The 25,282-nt window shown below is 33.1% G+C and overlaps 1 protein-coding gene and 2 non-coding genes across 4 annotated transcripts; 1 reads left to right on the top strand and 2 right to left on the bottom strand.

Annotated features, from left to right (window-relative positions):
- Positions 1-878: 878 nt before the first annotated feature.
- TRNAV-UAC (transfer RNA valine (anticodon UAC)) lies at positions 879-951 on the bottom strand. Its single transcript has one exon. It is a non-coding gene; the product is annotated as a tRNA-Val (tRNA).
- A 10,705-nt stretch (positions 952-11,656) lies between these two features.
- On the bottom strand, positions 11,657-16,490 carry LOC140809433 (agamous-like MADS-box protein AP1). 2 transcript variants are annotated; one of them, XM_073167054.1, is made up of 9 exons: positions 16,219-16,490; positions 16,088-16,148; positions 13,719-13,797; positions 13,507-13,571; positions 13,160-13,259; positions 12,977-13,018; positions 12,839-12,880; positions 12,365-12,474; positions 11,657-11,967 (listed from the first exon to the last, which is right to left on the bottom strand). In XM_073167054.1, exons 3-9 carry the CDS (start codon positions 13,794-13,796, stop codon positions 11,856-11,858), a joined length of 549 nt encoding a protein of 182 aa, XP_073023155.1. In that variant the 5' UTR covers position 13,797; positions 16,088-16,148; positions 16,219-16,490; the 3' UTR covers positions 11,657-11,855. The 2 variants fall into 2 exon arrangements, with proteins under 2 accessions (XP_073023155.1, XP_073023154.1); XM_073167053.1 differs by having other exon boundaries at positions 11,660-11,967; positions 16,088-16,486.
- A 2,753-nt stretch (positions 16,491-19,243) lies between these two features.
- TRNAI-AAU (transfer RNA isoleucine (anticodon AAU)) lies at positions 19,244-19,317 on the top strand. Its single transcript has one exon. It is a non-coding gene; the product is annotated as a tRNA-Ile (tRNA).
- The last annotated feature ends 5,965 nt before the right edge of the window (positions 19,318-25,282 follow it).

The raw sequence follows: 25,282 nt of genomic DNA on the forward strand, positions 1-25,282 counted from the left end.
ATAGTGTGACCGTTCTTTTCATAAGAGCATTACCGATATTAAATTTAGAGAAATTAGCACGCAAGATTGGATGACAACTTAAATTTGGAGCGAAGCTACATTTTTTCCTTCACTCAAGTTTTTCTCACTATATTTTATTGTTAAGGCTTTACTGAGACATAACCCGACTCTTCATGAAGTTTTCAAGCAAACATCTTGCCAAATTGTTATGTAGCTAGATAATCATCTGAGAGAGAGTTATGATATGATTGTGAAGGTAGATGATTATATAGTTAGATTTCTGTGAAGATTGATATCTCATTTTTTCTATCTACGGATTTTTACTACCATTGTATCTCATAAATAGAAGTTATCGGTTACGAATAAGTTATTTTGGAGTCATTCTCCGAACTCACATTTTTCTCATCTCCTCTATTTTCTTATTAAAGTTATAACAACTTAGACAAATTGTCTCATTAACACATAAAGTAATTAAGCGCATTAATTATACGTACAATTTGTGGTTTTTTTAAAAAAAAACCAAATGAAGAAAAACATATAACTAAAAAGAATATTTTGATTATTATTTTATGAAATACCGCTTAAAATAGAGGAAGGTATATATTAGATCAATGTATATTCAATCAACCATAGATGCATTTGATGTGTAGCATTAAATTTGACCAATCTCTATCAATTTATGAGTAACAAATCAATTAATTAGGAAATTAATACATGGATATCCCGGAATGGTTGGTAAACATTTAATACCACTCTTATAATATACTTGTGTAATCACCCATATTAAAAATTAGATTTCTTAAATTTCACTCTTTTTTTTTACCACAAAAAGTATATTTATAAATTAATAATTGTTAAAAAAACCTAGCATGGAGAAGTGCTGCTGCCCAGGATCGAACTGGGGACCTTCAGTGTGTAAGACTGACGTGATAACCACTACACCACAGCAACCCTGTCATGGGAAAGGTTGAATTAAAATTTATTGGATTTAATCATGTAAAGATTTTTAATGAAAAGTAGATTTTGCACAAATCTATCGTAACAAGCAAGCAACATTGTCTTCACATTTTATTATATACTTTGTTTAACTAAAAATATAATGCTAGAGACAAATAAATAATATTAAATCACCCCAATACAAAATATACAGACATTTATATCAGATATTAAAGAAGAGCAACAAATCATATGAACAAGATTTATAAAAATGAAGGGTTTCCTAAATTCTCTTAAACACACCAAAGTTTGCCATGTTCTATGAGTTTTTTTTCCTTTTCTGAATAGCCCTTGCCCCTTTGCCACACATTATGTCTTTTTCCATCACTTGTGAATTTAAGGGTTTCTTTTGTTTTCTTGATATTAATTTCTAAATTAAATGTTATGGTTGCACCACAATTAAATAACCTCAGTCGCACCTCTGTTCTCTTTGACCTAAATATCTCGCACAAAATGTTTAGCTACCGCTTCCTAAAACCTTGGTATCAGGTGATTTATTGGCGACCGCTAAAAGTTTTTCCTAAGGTCCAACGTTGATCAAACAATTATGTGGTGTCCCCAAACCTTACATATTAATAACTGATCTTAAATTGGTCAAATTTGTCGTTATTTGCGAGGGACCGTAGAGAAACTATAATCTAATTCAAATGGTAAAGCATATTTAAATTTTAACATGTACAACGAAAATCAAACCATACCACCTTTCTAAAAGAGAGAGATACACAATATTCACTATCCCATCTGAAACCTACCATGTTTGCTCTGGACCCTATACCAGGCTGGACCATGTTCTCATCAAATTATCATACCATAGTGATGGCATGGTATAACACATTACAAAAACTAATCCACGCATGTTTCCACAATCTTGACCATCCTACCAATCACATCGTCCAAGAATGTATAGAGATACTCACCATCTCCAATCACACACCCCTATACACACACACACACACACACACACACACACACACACATATATATATATATATATATATATATACACACACACACACCAAATTGTACTATACTATAGTCTATACTGATTCATCAATTCGCCAATAAACTATTTGAATCTGCCACGTGAAACCCGACCCCCTTCATTTCATTGATATAGATTTATCTATCAACCATCCCCACAACAAATTAAAAAAAATTTAAAAGTAGTACTTATAAAAACTTCAAAGAACTGTGAGTCTTCACTCTCCTCCAAACAAGAGGTCGAGATTCATCAAATACAATGGATGGTTGTACAGATAAAGATTTTCCAGGATTCCAATCCCCGACTCCGACTCAAGATTTTGGGATCAGTCGAAATCAGCCTTTGAGTCGATTACAAAAACGAGCCCCTCGACCCCTGCAGATAAAGCCAGGCGACTATTCTATCGAGTGTAAAAGTACAACAATTTCTGTTGTGGGTACAGTTGAAGAATCATCGTCAACAATAAAGACAACAACTACAACTGCATCTTATTTTGGTAGCAACGATCCGATCCCTCTTCTTTCTCCACTCGTGTTGCCGTCAATGCTTGAATCTCCAGCCATCCATCAAGAAAACGTAGCCAAGTCTCATTGATGTGTGATTTAAAGAATTTGGTAACTACTCTACCATGTACATTACCAAAATTTTCTTCTTGTTATTATAGATAATAGTCGAAAACAACTTTTTGTAATGTGTCTCCTGCTGAAGTCAAGCTTCTCCTTCCCTGTTGCGTGAATCGTCATTTGGAAATTCCAAGACCTTTTTCCTTTCTTTTGGTTTGAAACAAAATGATGCAAGGCGCATTGACGACTTTTTATGACCAGTAAGTTTAATCTATAAGCTTCTTCCATTTAACAAATATGTGAGGAAAGTAAGGCAAAAATGGAGTACTTCAACTGTTTGATTAAAAAATCTGCTCAACTATTTTACTCATCGCTTCAATGTATTATTATTTTTGTGATGAACGGTTTATGGACGGCGATTTTTATATATATTCTACTTTTTTATAGTAGTTTCTGAGGAAATTTAAAAAAAATGTCCTTTTCATTTGAGAAGAAGTTACCCAATCACCAGCTATTTTGTATGCTATCAATTTGATTGAAAAACTTAAAGAATTATTTGATTAATTGATTTCTAATTTCAAACAAAGGATTATATTGTAATCTAAGCAAGCAACATACGATATATATCTTTAAATTTTAAAAAAATTATAGAAAGACTTGTTTTTTATTAAGAAAAAGCAATTCTTCAACAAGTAAATAGCACTCTAATTTCCTCAAGAAACCGATCGAAAAAAGAAACACAACACTTCGATTGAATACCTTTGTGATAACGTAATTAGTCAGTGTGAGAGCGTTGATTCGCAAAATACCCTTTGGGATTACTCTCAAACGTCTGTCTGCGGATCCTGCGGCCGTCCCCACCTGGGGCTCTCATCATCCTCCCCCCACCACAGCAGCAACAGCGGCAGATACCAACTACCACCACAAGGACAAAGGCGGCGCTGAGGAATGGCGTGGCGGTGTGGATCTTCTCGCTGCTTGTTTGGATCCAATCATTAGCCGTGGCTAATTCAGTGCTCAAGTTGTCAATTGCAGGTACAGTTTCTTTCAACTTCTCTGCCACAAGCTTCACCACTTCGTCGATGCCCATTTCTTAGGGTGTCCGCAACGCCGACTAGAGTTTTGTGTGCAGACTCTGACGTTGTAAATAGAAGCCGTAGCTGGCATCTCATTTTTTACGCCAGCTCTAGCCTCATTTATTTAATTATAATTAATTTAAATAAAAATGCATAGCGGACAAGGTGTGCGACGCGACGCACGCACCCAACGGGATCAATGCTGACGGATAATTGAGTTTTTTTTTTACTATAAATATAATATGAATCCCCCATTTTCAACTTATCAACCATTTTCGAATAAAAATATTAAATATTTATTCATAAAAGTAATTTATATTATTAATGATTAATTAAGATAAATATCATAAATATATATTTATGATAGTATTTAAACGAATATTTTATATTTATAGTAAATAAAAATTATAAAATGATATTTAGAATTTCACGAGTGCGGTTACTGTGTGTGTGTGTGTGTGGATTTGATTTGATTTTAGTACCGATAGGGCCAGTATATATTAATGAATTTCAAAGAAAATTGTAAAAGCCAAAAGACACGACCTTTTTTTTTTTCAAATAATAAAAACATAAATATTGTAAGAATATGATTTATTATTATTAATTATTAGTATTAGTATTATATTTATTAGGTATTATGGAGTTCAAAACATTGACAAACATGAGCTCAAAACATTGAAAAACAAGAGTTCAAAACATTGAAACAAACAAGAGTCCAAAACATTGAAAAACAATTGTGCCCAAATTTTTGACAAAAATAATTAAAATATTTTAAAACATGCATTAAATTATAAGAATTATTCTCCAATCTTACCTATAAATAGATGTGTTGAAAATGAGGGAAGACACACCATAAACCTCTCAAACTAGAGCATGAATGAAGCTTGAACACCATCAACCTTTTCTTGAGTGATATTTTCGAGCTAGAAATTCTATTCATTTTAGAGAGAAACTTCCAGTCCAACAGGTTATTCAAATCTAATCTCCACCGTTCATATTACACTTTCATATGTTTTAAACATTATATCAAAATTTCAGCCTCATCCATACGGTCAAAATTTGTGAAACCCTTCGGCAAGAAAACTGCTCGGATTTCAAACGAGTTTAGCTAATTTACGGATTTTCGGACGATAAATTCCAGCTTGTTTCTTCCATAATTTAGGAGCACCTTTCTGTAAGTGGGCTTATGTTTTAAAGTATTTAAGTATATTTTCGAAAATTCGATCGACATGATATATTCCTTCGATTTGATATATGAATATTTCGTTTCGATAAATTGTTAAGCATGTTTAAATCAATTTCAATTGCATGTTCCTTTCATTTCAAAATTTTGTTGTCTTCGTTTCATGTTATATTCTAATATATATTCTTAAACACCAAATTGGTGTATTTTAAGAATTTTGGTTAAAGGCACTGTTATGATTCAAGTTAGAAATGGTAAAAAGGAAAATTTTCCTAAAACATGATAAGATATGACAAGTTTATGGCCCTGATGCGGTGGGTAATAATAACCGATATATGGCCTCACCCCTTAGAAGAATTACATATAGGGGACTGATCAGTAACACCATGGATAATAAGATGAAATAACAGTGCAATACGAATAATTTATGTCTATATGCATATGCTATGTTATGTTTGCTCATTGTTAATATCATGTCTTGATTTTGTTATGAATAGTTATTGTGACATGAAATTCATTTAATATTTACATAAATATATATAAGTTATGTCGTATCTATCATTTTATTGTTCCGACGTTTGTTGAGACACGAAAAATTTCGAATTGTTAAAGATCTATATATGTATATCCTTGTGTTATTGTGATCGATCGGCCCCCACTTGCTGAGTATTTCACAAAATACTCACCCTTACACCTCTCACTCCCAGATAAGAATGAAAAACAAGTTGATGAAGAAGAGCAAATGCATTTCTGGGGATGGTAACAATGTTTCAGTTGATCAAGACATACTTTGGAATTTGGATATCTTTTATTTTTACGCTGTTCGCTTCCGCACTCGTTTGTTAAATTGATTACGTTGTAAAGACAATGTATGTTTTATGAAAAAGACTGGTTTGGTTGTACATTGTACTACGAGGCTTGTTGATTTACGATTGAATAATTGTAAAACAACGCCGGATGTCAACTCATTCCGGTATCGGGACGTGACAAATATATTATAAAGTTATTTTTTAAAAAAAATCTGAATATCAATCTTGCAAATAATAATGGTACAAAAATTTTGATACATTAATATCCTAAGTTTAAAATATAAATATTCTCTAGATTCGATAGAGTGTGTCAGCTTTAATTTAATAATTAAATTTTGTCCTAACCTATTTTACATTTGCATAAGTTGATCCATACAAACCAAAAATACAAAAGTTCCAATAATTAAATATAAAGTTCCCCTGTTTAAAACCCGAGCTACCCCTTCATTAGCCGTGGCGTGATGAAGTCAGAGGGTCATATATGGGCTATATAACGGGTATTTTGTTATCTAATTTTAGATAATCATTATTTTTTTAAAAAATCTTTCATGTGGTATGTTTCAAATACATTTGTAAACTTTATTTTTTTTAAAAAAAAAAATATTGATTAATTCCATTTTTTCATATATGGCTGCCATAATTATTTTTGTTTGTTAATTAATGGCATATTTAAGAATTAAGACGGAGCTAGATTGCTGCTTGGTTTTTATATATATAGTTAGCACCTACAAAATCATGGGTGGATTTTATACTTGAGCTAACTTTTATGTGAAAATTTATAGATAAAAAAATCGATGGGTTATTAGACGGTTAAGTTAGCTTGGTAGTTAGTCTACCATCAGTTAGATAGTTACCGACAGTTAGGTAGTTAAATGGTTGGAATTTGGTTAAATAGAAAGTAATCAATGTAAAGACTTCCTTCTTTCAGAATCATTTTTCAGTAATTCAATGAGAAAGGCTTAATGCCCCAATGCTTGTTCTTCTTCCGTAATATGGTATCAGAGCTATTGCTTTCGCGTAGCAAAGGAGTCGATCGGAGTTGAAGCGGGAACACGTCGTTCTTATCGTTCTTAGGTAACAACTTTGATCATTTCTGCAGTTCATCTTAATTCAGCCGGGTCAATCATGGCACCTGCGAATGCTTCTGGTTCTTCAATTGGTCAGTCAGCCATTGAAGATCCCATGAGTCCTTATTTTCTACATCACGCAGACAATCCGGGGCTCGTATTGGTATCTCAAGCACTTACAGGAGAGAATTACATTTCTTGGAATAGAGAGATGAGGATAGCACTTTCTGTCAAGAACAAATTAGGTTTTGTTGATGGATCTATTGCTCGGCCTTCAGAAAATGAATTGACTCTCCTCAATTACTGGACTCGCAATAATAACATAGTCATGTCCTGGATTCTGAATTCGGTTTCGAAAGAAATTTCAGCAAGTATTCTCTTCGCTGATTCCGCAGCTGATATATGGGAAGATCTCAAAGAACGGTTTCAGCAAAGCAATGGACCAAGAGTTTTCCAATTAAGGCGTGAGCTGGTTAGTTTACGTCAAGAACAAGATTCTGTCAGCGTTTACTTCACCAAGCTCAAAGCTCTATGGGAAGAATTGACAAATTTTCGTCCCATGTGTCACTGTGGCCAGTGCAATTGCCAGGGAGTAAAGAAAATTGAAACGTACTATCAGACAGAATATACCATGGCATTTCTTATGGGTCTCAATGACTCAATGGCACAAATTCGCAGCCAAATTCTATTGATTGATCCACTTCCGCCTATCAATCGTGTTTTCTCTTTGATTGTACAAGAGGAACGCCAAAGGGCTATTGGTTCTCAATTTGTCGGCAACAGCTCTGGAGGGAACTTGACGTTTGCGGTCAAAGGTGAACAACAACAACAGAGGTATCCTAACAGCAGAGCACATATGCCTATACAAAGAGAGAGACCTTTTTGTACCAAGTGCAACTTCCATGGTCATACGATTGACACTTGTTACAAGATACATGGATATCCTCCGGGGTACAAAATCAAAGGGAAACCTCCAACCAAATTTTCGTCTGCAGGAGTAAATCAACTCTCTGACACACAAATGTCCTCGAACCCCGATACTAATTCATCCCAGAATGTGCTTCAACAGTTTGACAAAGCCCAAGTTGAGCAGCTAATGACAATGTTTGCTCAACATTTATCGACACTCGATTCTCAAGAAAGTCAAGTCCAGGCTCATGCTACAGGTATTTGTTTATCAATATCTGCGAACAACAACTTATGCTCACCTATCACTTGGATTCTTGATTCTGGAGCTTCCAAACACATTTGTTCGAATATGTCTCTTTTCCAAACATACAAACCAGTGCATAATTCAATGGTGACATTGCCGAATCATGATTGCATCAGGGTTAAATATTGTGGAGATATAAAGATTAATAGTTCCTTGACACTTAAAGATGTACTCTATGTTCCAGAATTCAAGTTCAATCTTCTGTCAGTAAGTTCTCTTCTTGATGACAACAAATATGTGATACAATTCTATCATGATGCCTTCATAATTCAGGAGCTCGTGACACAGAAGAGGATTGGCAAGGGTAGAAAAATTGAGGGGTTGTATGTTCTGGATCCATGGACCAAAGCTCCAATTGTTGCTGTCAATCAGATCTCAGTGGACACTTGGCACATCAGACTTGGTCATCCCTCCACTCAAGTCATGGATATGCTAAAAGGTCATTTAGGCTACGGCTCTTCGACGTTTAATTCACATAAACCTTGTTACATATGTCCATTAGCTAAACAAAGACGTTTAACATTTGTTTCTCATCAAAACATTTCTCAACATTCGTTTGATCTTATACATTGCGATGTTTGGGGACCACATCACAGTTCCACATATAATGGTCATCGTTATTTCCTCACCTTGGTGGATGACTGTACTCGTTTTACATGGGTATTTTTGTTGCATAACAAATCAGAAGCTCCACATGTGGTAACACGTTTCTTCAACATGATTGAGAATCAATTCCACAAGAAGATCAAAGCCTTTCGCACCGATAATGCAAAAGAGCTTGCATTCACTGAACTCTGCCAAGCTAAGGGCATTTTACATCAGTTCTCTTGCGTACAAACACCACAACAAAACTCAGTTGTCGAAAGAAAACATCAGCATCTTTTGAATGTGGCTCGGTCACTTTTATTTCAATCTCGGGTACCTACCAAGTTCTGGGGAGAGTGTGTTCTAACTGCCACATTTTTGATCAATCGCGTGCCTTCACCTCGGACTCTAAACAAATCTCCCTATGAACTCCTATATCAAAGAGCCTTCGATTATGCTGATCTACGTAGCTTTGGATGTCTTGCCTTTGCATCCACATTGGCTGCCCATCGAGATAAACTCTCACCCAGGGCACGTTCATGTATTTTCCTCGGATATCCATCAGGTATCAAAGGATACAAATTATTAGACCTCCAAAACCAAGAGGTCTTCATTTCCAGGAATGTTGTATTTCATGAATCTGTCTTTCCTTGTCATCTCAGAACAACAACCACAAATGTTGATCCTTTTCCAAATGTGGTCTTACCGAAGCCATTAGAATCACCATGCATAAGTAATGAGTCTTCGTCCGTTGACAATACTTCCTTGATTGTCCCTGACTCCGATGAGCTGGTGCATTCTTCACCTGCTGGTCATCAACCAAGTGTCACAACTCGAACTTCTTCAAGAATCACGAACCCACCATCATATCTTCGTGATTATCATTGCAACTTATTGCATTCATCAGTCCCAACAAGTTCTAAATCTCTCTACCCTCTAAATGCTTATGTTTCTTATGATACTTTGTCTCGACAATATCGTCATCTAGTGCTCAATGTTTCCTCACAATTTGAGCCTCAATTCTACCACCAAGCTGTTAAGTTTCCTCAGTGGCAAGAGGCAATGAAAGCTGAACTTGATGCAATGGAAATTAACAACACCTGGACAGTGGTTCCATTGCCTTTGGGAAAACACTCTATCGGATGTCGTTGGGTATACAAGATCAAATACACATCTGAGGGTTCCGTAGATCGATACAAGGCTCGTCTTGTTGCCAAAGGGTACACTCAACAAGAAGGAATTGACTTCTTTGAAACATTTTCACCGGTGGCCAAGTTAACCACTGTCAAAATACTTCTAGCACTTGCTGCCAGCCAGCAGTGGCACCTTGCGCAACTCGATGTTAATTTGCTAGAGGAAGTGTACATGGATTTACCTCTTGGCTATGCCACTCAAGCTCCCCAGGGCAATAATTCATCCAAACTTGTGTGTAAATTACACAAGTCGATCTATGGTTTACGCCAAGCATCTCGCCAATGGTATTCTAAATTCTCCAAGGCCTTACTACAACATGGTTTTTCTCAATCTCAATCAGATAACACATTATTCACAAAAGGGTCAGGTCCTTCCTTTGTTGCCTTACTTGTCTACGTTGACGATATCATCATTGCTGGACCATCGTCGCATATCATACAGTCCTTGAAAACATTGCTTCAAAATCACTTTAAACTCAAGGACTTAGGATCACTCAAATACTTTCTCGGTCTGGAAATTGCTCGCAACCAACAAGGGATCTGCTTGTCTCAACGTCATTACACATTAAAATTGCTGGAAGACACTGGTTTATTGGCTAGCAAGCCACTTTTTACACCCATGGAACCCCGAACGAATCTTAACACTACTGATGGCCAACCACTTGAGGACATCTCGCAATATCGTCGCCTTATTGGTAGACTACTCTACCTTACATTATCCCGGCCTGACATAGTTTTTGCAGTCCATAAACTCAGTCAGTTTGTCTCAAAACCTCGCACACAACATATGCAAGCTGTTCATCATCTCTTACAATATCTAAAAGCAGCTCCTGGTCAAGGTGTATTCTTTCCAGCTTCTTCATCCCTTCACTTAAGAGCGTTCTCTGATGCTGACTGGGCTTCATGTGTAGACACACGAAAATCGGTCACTGGCTATTGCGTATTTCTCGGTGATGCATTGGTCTCATGGAAAGCTAAAAAGCAAGCAACCATTTCCAGATCTTCAACTGAGGCCGAATACCGAGCATTAGCAAGTACCACTAGTGAAGTCATTTGGCTTCAGCAGCTCTTACACGATTTCAACGTTACACCTACTGCTCCAGCCACTATTTACTGTGATAATCAATCGGCTATCCACATTGCCCACAATCCTATATTTCACGAACGTACCAAACACATAGAGGTCGATTGCCATTTTGTCCGCAACAAGATAGCTGATGGTTCAATCAAATTACTACATGTACGCTCACATCTCCAACTCGCGGACATGTTCACAAAGCCGTTACCTTCCACTACTCTCTCAAGTTTACTCTCCAAGATGTCCGTAAAGAACATATACGGTCCATCTTGACGGGGGGTATTAGACGGTTAAGTTAGCTTGGTAGTTAGTCTACCATCAGTTAGATAGTTACCGACAGTTAGGTAGTTAAATGGTTGGAATTTGGTTAAATAGAAAGTAATCAATGTAAAGACTTCCTTCTTTCAGAATCATTTTTCAGTAATTCAATGAGAAAGGCTTAATGCCCCAATGCTTGTTCTTCTTCCGTAATATGGGTCAAAATCCTATTTTATTTTTTTTTTGCTCTTAAATTATATATCTTTTACATTATTATTATTATCTGTGTTTCTTTTCATTTATTATTGTTTAGCATGCCATATAAATAGAAAATCCTAGCTTATTATCACAAGTCTTTAATTGAACTTAACTTTATTTGATCATATGTACGTACGTAATGCATAATTATTTATATATAAAGGATTAATCCAATATTGGATTAGTGATCCAATATTTTTTTTATTTTAATTTAAATTATAAAGAGCAATATTTGAATACGGAATTGCTTGTACAAGTGCATAGTTCTGTTAATTGTATCAAACAAAATGTTTACAATCCATTTTATGCTGGATCATGAGTCATGACGCTATTATGAAAATCAAAACACTATGATAGACATGAACAAAGAGCTACATGGTGTAGAACTCCAACCAGTTAGGCGCTAAGTCACGAAGAACGGAGGAAGACGATATAAATGAAGAACACGATAATAGTACGTACGCAGGTTTTAACATTTAGTCACGACACAAGCAGTTCCTTAGAGATACAGAATAGTTTGTCTTTTTCGGACGCATTCATGAATACTTTAAGCTACTCAAACTCACGTAATTAACATTTTTCTTGTTTTTTGTTTCATACGCGGAAGTATCCAAGATGGCATGAATATAGTGAATCGATATTGAGATCAAGCTCATTTGTATTGACCCTTCTAGCTTCATTTGCTTCGTCTCCGTTGTGCATGTTTCTGCCCCAAAAACAAACACAACCAGTTGGCCATATATATATATATATACAAGAATTTAACCATTAAAAAGATTAGAGGTGCTGCCTTTCAGAATATATAAGACCATGCATTATAATTTTTTCTCATTATGTTCTTTTCACATATTTCTTCCATGTTGGAGCATCACTGTCGATTTTGAAGGTTAATTTTAACTTTGAAGTGTCTGAATAAAATACATGATTATAGTAGTGATCTAACTGAATATAAAAACCCCATTTTTGTTTTTATTTCTATCCAAGAAGATTATATTTCACTTCATTTCCCCTATTTTCCTCCATTAAAACATAATTATTTGGCGACCGTGGTTTATACTTTTTCCTTGTTTTATTATGTATGTACTACGGATAAATATACTTACCCGGTGTTCAGGCAAGGAAGTTGAGGTTCCATAATCAAGGGTACCGCCCCGTCAGTAATCAGGCCATGATTTTGGTGCTGCTCTGCTATTTCCTTGCCCGTATCTCTGATCTGTTTGGACATCAAGAATGATTGATGAACAAGTGTGCAAAATAAAATAAAATGAAGGGCATGATACATCCAAATGTGTGAAACTTCTAATATTTTTTCCAAATATCCAAATTTAAAATTATTTATTCTGTTAAAAGATCATTATTCAATTGTTGAATAAGCTCTTCATCTAAAAGTTCGTCGATTTAAAAGCTGGTTAGAAACGTGAGACACGCAAAATACTCATGTGGTTTAACATGTATTGCACTAATTTCTTCTATTGTCCCAGTTGGCTGCTTTCTTCTAAACGCAACAAATACGTACACTAGCTAGCAGTAACACATCACAGCTAGCAGTACAAAAAATCACAATTTTGAATTACTACCTGCTTTGTCAGCATGCTGTTTTGTTCCTGTATTGCTTTCTCCTGAGCCAAAGACATTCGCAGAATATATGTAAATGATACAAGAACAGAAGAATCCGAGTGTGATAATATTTGGGAAACCCTACGACAAGGACTAACCTTTCGCTGCAACTCGGAGATTGAATCGGAAAGGAGTTGATTCTATGCATTAAAACATTATATATAGTTTAGGTTTTATGCTTGCAGAATTTTTTTTTTTACAAGAGACATTACAAAAATTGAAACACACATGTGCACTATATTATACATTGTGTACATGTTCATTTATGCACACAGACATACTTTTCTTGATCGAATATTTTTAAGCGCAAAGTCGAGCTGTTGTTCCAAATTCTGAAGATCTTTCTGGCTCATCGAGTCAAGACCTTCTCCCATATATTGCCTGGCAAAAAATAATCAAACTAAAAAGCTAATAGTTTCCATTAATAACCATCACGATATGAGTAAGAATGTCCTCTATTAGTACAGGATAAAATACATGTCGCCCCATGTGCGATTGAAAATATTTTAAAAAAATCCATGCAAATTAAATAAACGCAAAAATCCTAGTAATTAGCAAAAATCGCACGTTAGTGACTTTGATTTTGGGAACATAGAAGTTATAATCTATATGCTTGTTTCTTTTATACCTTTGGGTTCTTTGCAAGAGCTCAATTTTACCCTTAAGTTTGTTGTATTCTGAAGTCCAATTTACCTGCAAAACTCAAAAAGCCAAATGCAGATTAAAAAAAAAAAAAATAAGTAGGGCACAGAATAAATATCAGATTTCAGGAAAAAATAACAGGATTGCAAAAGATGCCCCCATCCATTTTTTGAAAGGATTTTTTTTTGTGACACGTACATTCGATTGAGGCTCTGTTGTTACGCAAGGTCTCTCATCAAATGAATACTTTTCAAACTTCTCCAGGATACGGTCCATGCTGCAATTTTATATGAACACATGTCAAATAAATCACATGCCAGAAGAATTAAGGCATGGAACCAAGTTTAATCTGCGTACGATCAATATTCTAAATTAGGCTATATATTATATGTTTCTCAAGTTATCCTACTTGATTTTGCATTCGATAAATCAATAAAATTTACCTGGAAACAACAGTTCAAGAAGTGATGATCAGGACGAACCGTTCGAAAAGCCAGCTTAGGTAGTCATTTTAACTTATATAAGGATATAAAAATCGTTTACGCTACTAACTAAGAACTCTACCAAAAATTGCATTAAAGAATTTCAATTGGATTGGAAAATTCCACTGCCCCACAGGATGTAATTACACAATTAATGTGGCTACCCTCGGGATTTAAAATGTCTATGTGAAATAGTTTACCTGACAGAGATACTACGCTAATGCCCTTTTCATCCTTTAAATTATATATTGGTCCCTATAATTCTGTACTTCAATACACTTGGCATGTGTAAATTGAAGATTTAATGTATATATATGTAATTAATATGATCCAATGTATGATTAAGTTGTTTAGAAATAAAATAACATGAAACATATATCACTAAGACCAACTGAAAAAATGCATCATATGGTTTCCATGTACAAATGATCTTTAACTTGTGACTCCTAAGCTTTGACATGAAGTTAAAATCGTTTCTCATAAAAAAAATTAATCTCAACGAACGACTGCACAATAAATATTTCATATTCAAAAAAAGCTCAATATTTCAAAATTTTAAACTAAATAATTAGATGATCATTTGAAAATTATCTAAAAAAAATTATGATTTATATATGTTGCATTTTATGGGACTTGTTTCTTAGCTTCTTAAAAGTGATAATGTTTTACATTTAAAATTGTTAGAGATATTATAATTAATAGATTAAAAGTTATCTGCACAAATTGTTAGTATAAATGGGCGCCGACTCTTGGGTAACAAGATATGACGACTGTTTTTGGCAAATTGTAGTTTGAGTCTTATTAATCGACCTTTTCTGTGTTGCTTTTTCCCATTTGAGATAGTTCTGTATATTCTCACTTAATATGCATTTATGCATTAGTTTGTCCTTCATTAAATAATATCTATTTTGAAAAAAAAAATGCCTTGGTATTCTATTTGAAAATTAATTAGATTGCGGTCACACAAATTATTTTTGTAGTCGACTCATAGGACCCATTAATTATTACATGAGGTGATACAAAGGATTTTGGAGTTTTGTCATAAAAAAATATTAATCTTGTTATTATCTTTTATTTTTCTCAATTACGAAAAATCTTACTTTGCGTTTCGAATAATGGATTTCAAATCCGTTGATTTTAAATATATTTTTGTTGTTTAAAAAAGTAAAATCATAAATTTCAAATACACTTTTCACATGTTTATATATTATTTCATATTAATTATGATGGATTTCAAGTTCAACCAATGATAATGCCATTTGAAATTTATTATATTTTGTCTTAATTACATGTGAATAAGTAAAGTGTGGATTTAACATTTGATATATTGTTTTATTATTTAGAATAAAACTATAATAAAAATTCATTAATTTCAAATTAATCTCTCCAAACATAACAATAACATTAGAGAAAAGATCCTATATTTTTCCGTTAATTTCTTAAATTTTTCTGTAATACTAAAAATCGATTTGTGAAGAATACATCACTATCCAACAGATTTTTCATGTATATAATATAAATACTCATACGCATGATTTCCTTCTTATCAAAAAACGAAAAAAGAGTAACCATCCCATCCATCTCTTATCAAATTTCGAGGATTCCTTGAAGCTATCGCCAACTCTATACGTACTTCATATTTTATTCTAGACTAGAAAGTTGACAACTTTCTGGGAAATTCTATGTAACACCCGGTGGAAATGTATGGATTCCACATCGAATGAACGGTAGCTATTGCTAGATCCGGTCCGAAGTAACATAGAATCTCTCAAACTTTTCGTACTAAGTACAATTTCCAAGATGCAAAACAACGCAAATTATAAGCTGATTCCTTGAACATCAACTAAGGTCACTACATTTTAGCCGATTATTATATATATCTTGCTCATATTCATTGGATGAAACAAATAAGATGAATCGTGGCTAAATATTTTGTCCTTCATAAACTTTATTAGATGGTCAAAAAAAGATGCGAAAAGAACAAGGAAACCCTAATGTATGTTCATAATTATCAGATCTTATATATATTGTTGCACATCACTTGAATCCAAGTTTGATTCAAAGACTCTAAAAGGAAATGTTTACCTAGAGTCGGTGGAATACTCGAAGAGCTTCCCTTTATGAGAGAAGACAATCAAAGCGACATCTGCATCACAGAGAACAGAAATTTCTTGAGCTTTTTTAACTAAACCACTTCTCCTCTTTGAGAAAGTCACCTGTCTGTTAATCTTGTTTTCTATCCTCTTAAGTTGTACTTTCCCTCTCCCCATTTATTCTTCTCCCAATTGACAGAAGAAATGAAGAACCAAAAGTGGAAACCCTGAATTTTTTTCTCTCAGTTAGACTGCTAATAAGGAAAGTGAGTCATCTCTTTCTAAGCAGATTTTTAATTTGGGGAGGAACTTTCGAAGGTAGCAGTTTCTTTATTTATCATGGGAATTGTTTCTTTTTGGTGAAAAATGGGCTTTTATGGGGCAACTTGTCTGTTGAGGCAAGTACAGTTATGGGAGTGGAGGTGTGAATCCTGAAACCACCTTCGGGAAAACCAGGTTGTTTTTAAGGATGTGTTGTCGAGTTGTTATTGGTTCAAGACCCTGTGTAAGATGGTTTTTGTCTTATGGGTTTTCGAAGGGATCACAGTTCTTCATTCCCTGGTTATAAGTTAGTACAGAATAGCATTTGTTGGATGGGATTTCGAATTATCGTTAAATTATTATTATTATTTATAAAAAAAAAATTATGTTATGTAACTTGTATTAGATCGACAAGCATCTTTATGTGTGATTAATTATCATGTAATTATTTATATTAGGTGAGTAAGATGAGCTTATAGATTTTAAAAATGATTTATTTTGCTTTTTCTTATACATAAATAATAAGTTAACATTGCTTGATCTTTGCTATATTTTTATATATATTTGATAAAACAAACCTTTGATCTCTTTAATGCTACTTCGTTATGTAAAACTAGCAAGCCAAGCATGTTCAATTATCATACTACATTAGCATGTTCTCTTATATATATATATATATATATATATATATATATATATATATATATATACTTTTGCTCTAACATTTATTAAGAACATTTATAACATGTACATTATTTTTTCATGTTCCAAAAGCAGGACTATGTATATTAATTTCAATTGGTTGGATTATACATTTTCCCGCAAATTAATTATATTTGGGTTGACAAAATTCAATGCAACTGTCCCACCAATTAAAAGGAAATTAAAACAAAGTTTGGGGGGGCTTTTAACACACGAATTATTATTGGCTGCCACGTGAGATAAATTTGCAGTAAGAATTTAAGTCCAATAAATAGGGTTTTGGTACCAGTCTCTTCTAAAAACTTTGGCGTCCCCCGCATTTTGAATTTCCATTATTTATGCTACATAAATTTGTAGTTATTGTCTCTGTTAAATACACGACGGTCGTTCGTTGTCCAGCTCATTCTGTACACATTCGGGTATAATCCTAAAGATAAACGACAGTCTTTGAAACTAGTTATTATAATTGTCCAAAGGATAATGTCACCGTTCGACTCGTGAATGATAAATGATATATAATGTAAGAATGATATATATATATATATATATATATATATATATATATATATATATATATATATATATATATATATGCAGTATAGTAGTCGACCCGTTTACTTCTTGTGTTTCTTCTTCTTCTTCTTCTTCTTTTCCTACCCATATAGATTAACCATAAATTAAATGGAGCTAGTTATGATATATATGTAATATCGTTATGCATAGAGGTTTTGGTTGTTATCTAATGAATTGAAGTCATTAAATAATTGGTTCTAATCCATTAAATGAGAGAGGGCCTGGTGGTGTCCAGTTGTGATTCGGGACATATCATTCGCACAAATTCTCGTCAGACAGAGATACGTTAACGTGCCTGAATAATTAGCCCGCCGATTCACATTCGGAAAAGTGAATGGTTTAATGTTTTCTGTGATATATTTCTCCTGATCAAATTTAATATATAGTGAAATATGTACAAAAGTGTTCACGGTGTCATGTTTGCATGCAAAAAGCTATTTTATCAATACACTTTTACAAAATTAAACAATAAGATTGTGATTTCACGATGATCTTTTTATCAGTTTCTCCTTGTAAAATTAATTAAACCAAACTAATCTTTGCTATTGTATCTAAATATGAAAACTAGTTCTTCTTTTAAAAAAATAGTTGAGTACATATGAAAAGAAGAAGTGGAGATAAAAATAAATAAATGTGGCATATAAAATCGAAAAAATTGCAAATTTGGTCTCTTATATATATATATTTATATATCTTTGTGATTTTGTTAATTTTTGTCTAATCATATTTCGGTTTTAATAATGTATCTTTCATTTTTTTGCAATTTTAAAATTTTAACATTGGTAATACCGACGTGCTACTACACATATTTGAGACACATCAACGACGTATCGATATCACATCAGCACCACATTAAAAAATTACTAAGATTATGGGACAAAATAAAGATGACGGATTAAGATTAATGAAATAACAAGACAAATATATGAGAACTAAAAATACGATTTTCCGTGTATAAAACTTACGTCTCTTAAATTTTTAGTAAATTTCTTGATTTGTTGGACCACGTGTTTATTTATGCCATCCCATCCCCGTTGGTATATATCATTGATGACTACTTTTGTCTCTCATTTCTCTAATAAACTTGTAGCTCATTAAATATATACCAATTAATTTGGTCACACCCATAAAATTAAATATATCTTCCTGTAAATTAGTATTGCAAAAAAGTAATGGTTTTAAATTAAATGCATCGGCTCCATTATTTTATCATTGAATTAAAATATATAGGGGAAGTTCGAGGTTGGCAGCAAAATTTATGAAATCGGGATGTTGATTAATTAAGTTTTACTTGAAAAGGCTCACACTTGGTTCCATTTCTCCTTGAAATTATTATACATCCACTTCAATCATAACCCATTTTCGGTTTAATTTCCATTCACTGAAAATTTTTAAATTATAAAATAATATTATTTGTGTAAAGCAATTATTATCGTGATTTGAATTTTTTATAGAAAAAAAATGGAATATATGATAATTAAAAATTCAGTGACCGAAGCTAGAAAATACGTAACGATATATCAGTGTTTCCAATTAGAAATCAAAAATAAAAGTGAAACGGAATTTGAAAATATTTAATTTTTAAATGTTTTTATACTTTAATGAACATATCGGCCTATTAGCTCAGTTGGTTAGAGCGTCGTGCTAATAACGCGAAGGTCGCAGGTTCGAGACCTGCATGGGCCATTTTAAATTTTTGGCCTTCTGCTGCAGTCTTGGGCCTCTCTCTCTTTCTTTCTGGGGCCCAACGAATTTCGGGGTTCTTTTTTATTGGGCCAATATTGATTAGAGGAACCGATCCCGCTTCATTTCCAACCCGGTCCTGTTTTTTTTTTGGGTTCTCTCTTATCAAAAGAATTTTTAAACTCGTCACAAATATTCTATCTAATTTAAAGTATAGTCAATTGGATCATTGATATGATAGTTTTTCAAAGAATAATAGTTTGTATCGATTAAATCGATATTTCTCACAATAAAATAATTAACTACCAAAAATTCAAATCAATGGATCAGATTTATCTTAAAGTTTTCCTCAAACGGGAGGACTCAAATTTCCACATGTCATAAAATTATCGACGCAACCCACGTATTTTCTATAGTACCTATCCAACAGATCTAATCAATTTTATGTTGAACTGAATGAGACAAACCACATGTTGATGGATCAGGATAGTTCCAACCCACTCCAATTATTTATATCAAAATACGAGCTTAATCCGTTTTGACAACTATAATTTTGTATTATTTGGATAGGCTTTTCATCACAAGATAGATTCCATCGTCAAATATTGCAAGGGATATTGATTAAATATGAATATATATTCCCGTAGTTTAGTATGCATTTGTAAAAGGTACTTTTTTAAGTGATTACACGTTGGGGCATTAAAAAGTGCTAAAGTTTGTCTCATAATGAGAGTGATGCATCGTGCTAAGTTTTGGGACACAAGTTATGGCATTTTGGAGTACCATTAAATACTTTATTATTTATCTTTAACCCTCGTCAGCTTTTTTAATAGTTTAAATTATTTTGTAGATAACTGTTTTAATAATCCCTCAAATATAGATTATCTAATATTGAATATATAGTTCAGAAAATGTGGATCGAAATCAACCTAGCATTTTACTTTATTACTGATATTATTGTAAAAATAATTGACAACACATCAATGTAATAAACGAGTATTACATATAAATTAAATTAAATGATTATTTTTGTATCGTATCTCACTCCTTGAATTGGGTTTATGTTCTTTTTTTATTTTTTGAAAATGAAAATATACACATCCCTATCCTAATTTCATATGATAGATTAAAGCGTGCATGCTGATGGAGATCAATCTTATCTTATTATTCACGTTAATTTAAGTTCAAAATTATATTGTACACATAAAAAATCAGTTTCTAAAAATCAATATAAAAAATGCATATCAAGTCTTTTGTGAGATTGTCTCACGAATCTTTATCTGTGAGACGGGTCAACCCTATCGATATTCACATTAAAAAATAATATTCTTAGCATAAAAATTTATATTTTTTCATGGATGACCCAAATAAGATATCTGTCTCACAAAATATGACATGTGATACCGTCTGACACAAGTTTTTGCCAAAAATGCATACGTCAAAAGACGTTTGGTGTGTTTTGAATTTTCTAAAATTGTGTTCTTTATAATTGTTTTTTAAAAAATTTATAATATAAAAATGATATTTTTTTTTATCACTTGTTTGGAGTATATATGAATTTCATCTGATTGAAAAATTTGTCCACTCAAGAGCCATGTGAATATCAATGTGATACGAAGCAGATTGGGCGAGGCTAGAGAATCACAAGAATATTGACAAGCAAATTAGCTGACTATGGCAAATAATAAATAAACATGTTAATACATGATACATGTCAATTAGACATTAAAGAAGTTAGGGTATAGAAAAAAAAAACCAGAAATAAGTATTGGAAAGATACCGACCGATTCATTTTAACTCAAGTTGTTATAGAAGTTTATTGTAAACTTAAATCTTTAATTTTTAAGATGTGAGACAATAAGTATTACAATCACCCCTCTTCAGAACGCGAGGTCCTCGTCGTGGCCCGACTCTCGATCCACCAACGCCAAAAATCTAGAGGTGACTCCTACATGTTCAAGAGGTGGCTCCCGCCATATAATACTTTGACCCACAGTTCAAGATGTGGCTCCTATGCAAGTAGCACTTTGCCCCACATAGCACTTATTTTCCGGTGTTCTTTGCTGGTGACCGGATCTGATAGCATTCTGTCACGTCCTCAGCCCGGGCCTGCTCTTGCGTGACTAGACAATGAGCCCTTATAGCAACTACTTCATATTCGTCATCGTTTTACGAAAATGATTAACTCAAGTTGATATAGAAGTTAATTGTAGATCCATTATAAACTCATTTTATATCTTTAATTTTTAAGATGTGAGACCAGTTGTATTATACCATTGAGTGTTAGCTCGTTCATGATTACGTAGACCTGACAAATGCAGAGGAAACATCAAAAAATTCAACTTCCCATAAACTTTCGATTTCGTGGCCAAGATTGAGAGACACTTTTGGCTCATTCCACCAAGTGTCTCGGAATTAGTTGTACAGTGGACCCATACACACATTTTACAAGCAGTGACGGAGTCAAGAATACGATTTTACTCGAGCTAAAATTTTTAACTTTAAAATCCATTAATATTTTAAATTGATCTACCTGGACTAATATCAAATTTATCCAAAATTATACAAAAATTTACTTATAAGTTTTTTTTAAAAAAAAAAATTAGGACCACCCGAGAGCACGAGTGGCAAGGATTGTGGCTCCGCCACTATCACCAAGCCTCATTTCTATTAAGAATCATGGTACAATGCATGAACAACATTAGTACTTTTTGGAATAATTATTGATTTTAAGTATAAAACTTTTGTTGCTAAAAACATTATGATGGACAAGTTTTATTAGCGTGTCTACATATACAAAAGCAGATTGTATGTGTCACAAGAACTATGATATTATGAGTTGACAAAAGTACTGAAATTATTAGTGCAAAGAGAACAAGACTTGAAACTTAGAGCAAAGAGATGGGACTAAAGGGAAAACATTGGCCATAAAACTCAACTTTAAATGCATGGTTCAAGGTAAAGATAGCAACCGAACATGCTCCATGTATCCTACCAAGATTAGGTTGGGTATGGAGAAGATGAAGGACACAGGCGAAGGTGGCTATTAGTTTAGGAGATAAAGACACATGCCCGGCCGCCATTGGTCGGTCAATTGATGGGCCAAAGCGCATGTGGCCGCCTGGGTGTGTGTGTGTGTGGTAAATAAGTTTTATACCAAGTGGGCTGAAGCTTAGGTATGTGACATCCTTGGCGTTACGTACGCGGTTAAATCAAAATTAAATCTGTTTTGAAATCTTTGATTGAGATATATACTTAATTATGTCTATTATCCATGTTTATCAACTCAACCTAATGACTGATTAGATATTATTCTGTCCACCTAATACTTCATATATATAAGCTCGTGTGCTTTTTTGTAAGATTATATTTAATTTTTCAAATTAATACAAAAATACAATTTATTTTTAAAAAATATAAAAGTTTAAAAATGTGCTACTTGTACATCAAGCTGTGCATGTGTAACTTACAAAGTTTAAAAAAAAAAGAGAGCAGTGATGATATGATGGAGATATGTGGCAGATGGTCCTCAAAAAATTAATTATATATCCATGAATATATTAAGATGAAAAATTTTGTAATCAAAATTATATATCATTATAATATGTTCTTTGTACAATTAATTCAATAATTTGTTCTTCAATATTTTTACTTAGAATTAATGTAAATTAATCGAGCCCACTCATTATTTTTTCTATGTTTTCAATATATATAAACAACTTTCATCAATGTTAATATACGTAGTATATTTTTATCTTCAGATAATAATAATAATAATAATAATAATAATAATCTAATTTTTTTTTCTAGTTTTTTATTTTTAAAAATTGTCAAAATATTTTTAAATTCGACTTGTTATATACTCATGATTCATGAAGATGCGCCCGCATGGGCTTAGCTCAGTTGGTCAGCAACAGTAAATCTTGGAGCAATGACCAGGGATCGAGTCTCGCAAGGGACAGTGTGGGAGTTAAATTCCCTCCAATGAGGGGGAGCTCCTTGTGCGCGGCGTAGCATAAAGTCTAGCTGCTGCTGGTTGGCTGAGTCACCATGATTTACCTCCTCTCACATTCCTGTCGAGCCGGGGGGTGAGGAGCGCCTAAGGTGAGCGATTTCACTTTTTGGAGCAATGATTCATGAAGATGCCTCGCAAACTGACACTCCATCATATAAAATATATTTTTTAATGTCATCTTGCATGTTGGTGATTTTGAGATATTTAAGCTTATTCTTCATTAATAACTGCGCAAATCTACTGTTTTCACGCTGCTCCATATACTTGACCCTATTCTTCTGTTTTCGAGAGGTATACTTGACCCTACTCTAGTTGAAACTAATAAATTTTCCCGAATCAAAAAATCTTACCAATTCAAAATGATATGATCAATAATAAAAACATTTCATTGCAAGAAAGAAAAAAATATATATATATATATGCGTTTTCAGATGCAACTTCCGCAGTTTATCATGATCCTGAACAACCGAAGCCACGATACATATATATATGGAAAGGGAAAAAAGACAAGTTTGGGGTTAAAATAAATAAATGATAAAAGACGGGGAAAAAAAGAGAAAAATGACCATAACAACCGTACCAATTTGGTTGGTCCAGTAGCCTCCCCTTAATATATAATAGAGATACACATGATTCTCGCCATAGCTGTCAATGATTCGTAAACATTTTTCGAAAAATATGTAATTTTCGTTCTGTTAGTTCTTCTTATAGTTTTGAGTCCACTACTTTCCAAATTGTAAATATACATGACTAAAATTACAGCTTACCTTTTTTTTTTTGCATGTTATAAATTAAACGTATACTCAAATTATTAGTTTGATTTTAAGCTTATTATATACGGCGATTCGTTACCAGATCGAGATACATAATATATAATATATGAAATTAATTAACTAAAATCCACATCATCACATATGATTATATTATATAGATAGAGAGGTCACATGAGTATTGAGTGGTCGACCTCATGATCACACGAAGAATATCATATACATTTGTAAATTTTTCATTAAGAAATATCCATCCCTTTCGTGATATTATGTGTGTGTGTCTATATATATATATATATATATAAAAATATGTTTCGGCATGTGCTATTCTTTCCGTTGATATCAGTCTATTACAAGAACTGAATTTACAAATAAAAATATCTGCTCTACTAGTTGCATGTCACATCGGTCATTGAATTATTATTACTCGGGACGAAGCCAACAACATCTATAATTTTTTCTTGACATAACTATTATATGCAACTTAGCTACAAATAACTTATCTCTCGCCCAAATAATTCAAAACGAGAAATTCTAATTATGGTCGAAATATTTATATTTAAAATCATCCACCACCGGAATAAATTACTCTCTTTTTAAAAATTTATGTAAAAAGAAAGAAAAGTTAATATTATACAAATAATACATAATCATACCTACACCACTTGAAAGATAATTTAATCCCCACCAAATAATTAAGTAAGAGTATCCAAGGAAGCACAGCGTTCTTTGCACCCTAAGAAACACAACATCCTTTGGATTTCGAAAGAGAGAGAAAAAGTAAAAATGAAAAGTCGTTTCGTTGGACGCCATGCCCCTTTTGTTGACCAATTTATTGCATAGATCGCTTTTATATATTTGCTGCTGGATCCTGTGAATACATTAATATTTAAAACAAATAAGAATTCAATTAATTATATACGAATTTCTTTTCAAGTCGAGAACACTTAGCAGCACATGTAAATTAAAGTTCGTTTCTTCGCAAAAGAGAGAATATAATTTAACACGAATATGTACGGATAAGATTAGCTGGCAAGAAAAAAAAATTAAAAATGATTTAGTAAAGTATAATACTCTATATAATTAATGATATAATTTTAATTTTTTTTAAATGATTATGGACCCGTAGCCACCATCTTTCTATGAGTAAATTATAAACTAACACACAGTAATAAGCAAATCA

Source organism: Primulina eburnea, chromosome 13, assembly GCF_022965805.1.
Source record: "Primulina eburnea isolate SZY01 chromosome 13, ASM2296580v1, whole genome shotgun sequence".
NCBI classification, from domain to species: Eukaryota; Viridiplantae; Streptophyta; class Magnoliopsida; order Lamiales; family Gesneriaceae; genus Primulina; species Primulina eburnea.

What these genes read in the sequence shown, in the direction of transcription:
- LOC140809433 (XM_073167053.1), bottom strand. Translation starts at nt 16,272, where the DNA reads ATGGGGAGAGGGAAAGTACAACTTAAGAGGATAGAAAACAAGATTAAC. An exon ending in GAGTATTCCACCGACTCTAG is followed by an intron (nt 13,798 to 16,087) that starts GTAAACATTTCC and finishes ATAAAATTGCAG; the next exon opens with CATGGACCGTATCCTGGAGA. An exon ending in CAACAGAGCCTCAATCGAAT is followed by an intron (nt 13,572 to 13,718) that starts GTACGTGTCACA and finishes TGAGTTTTGCAG; the next exon opens with GTAAATTGGACTTCAGAATA.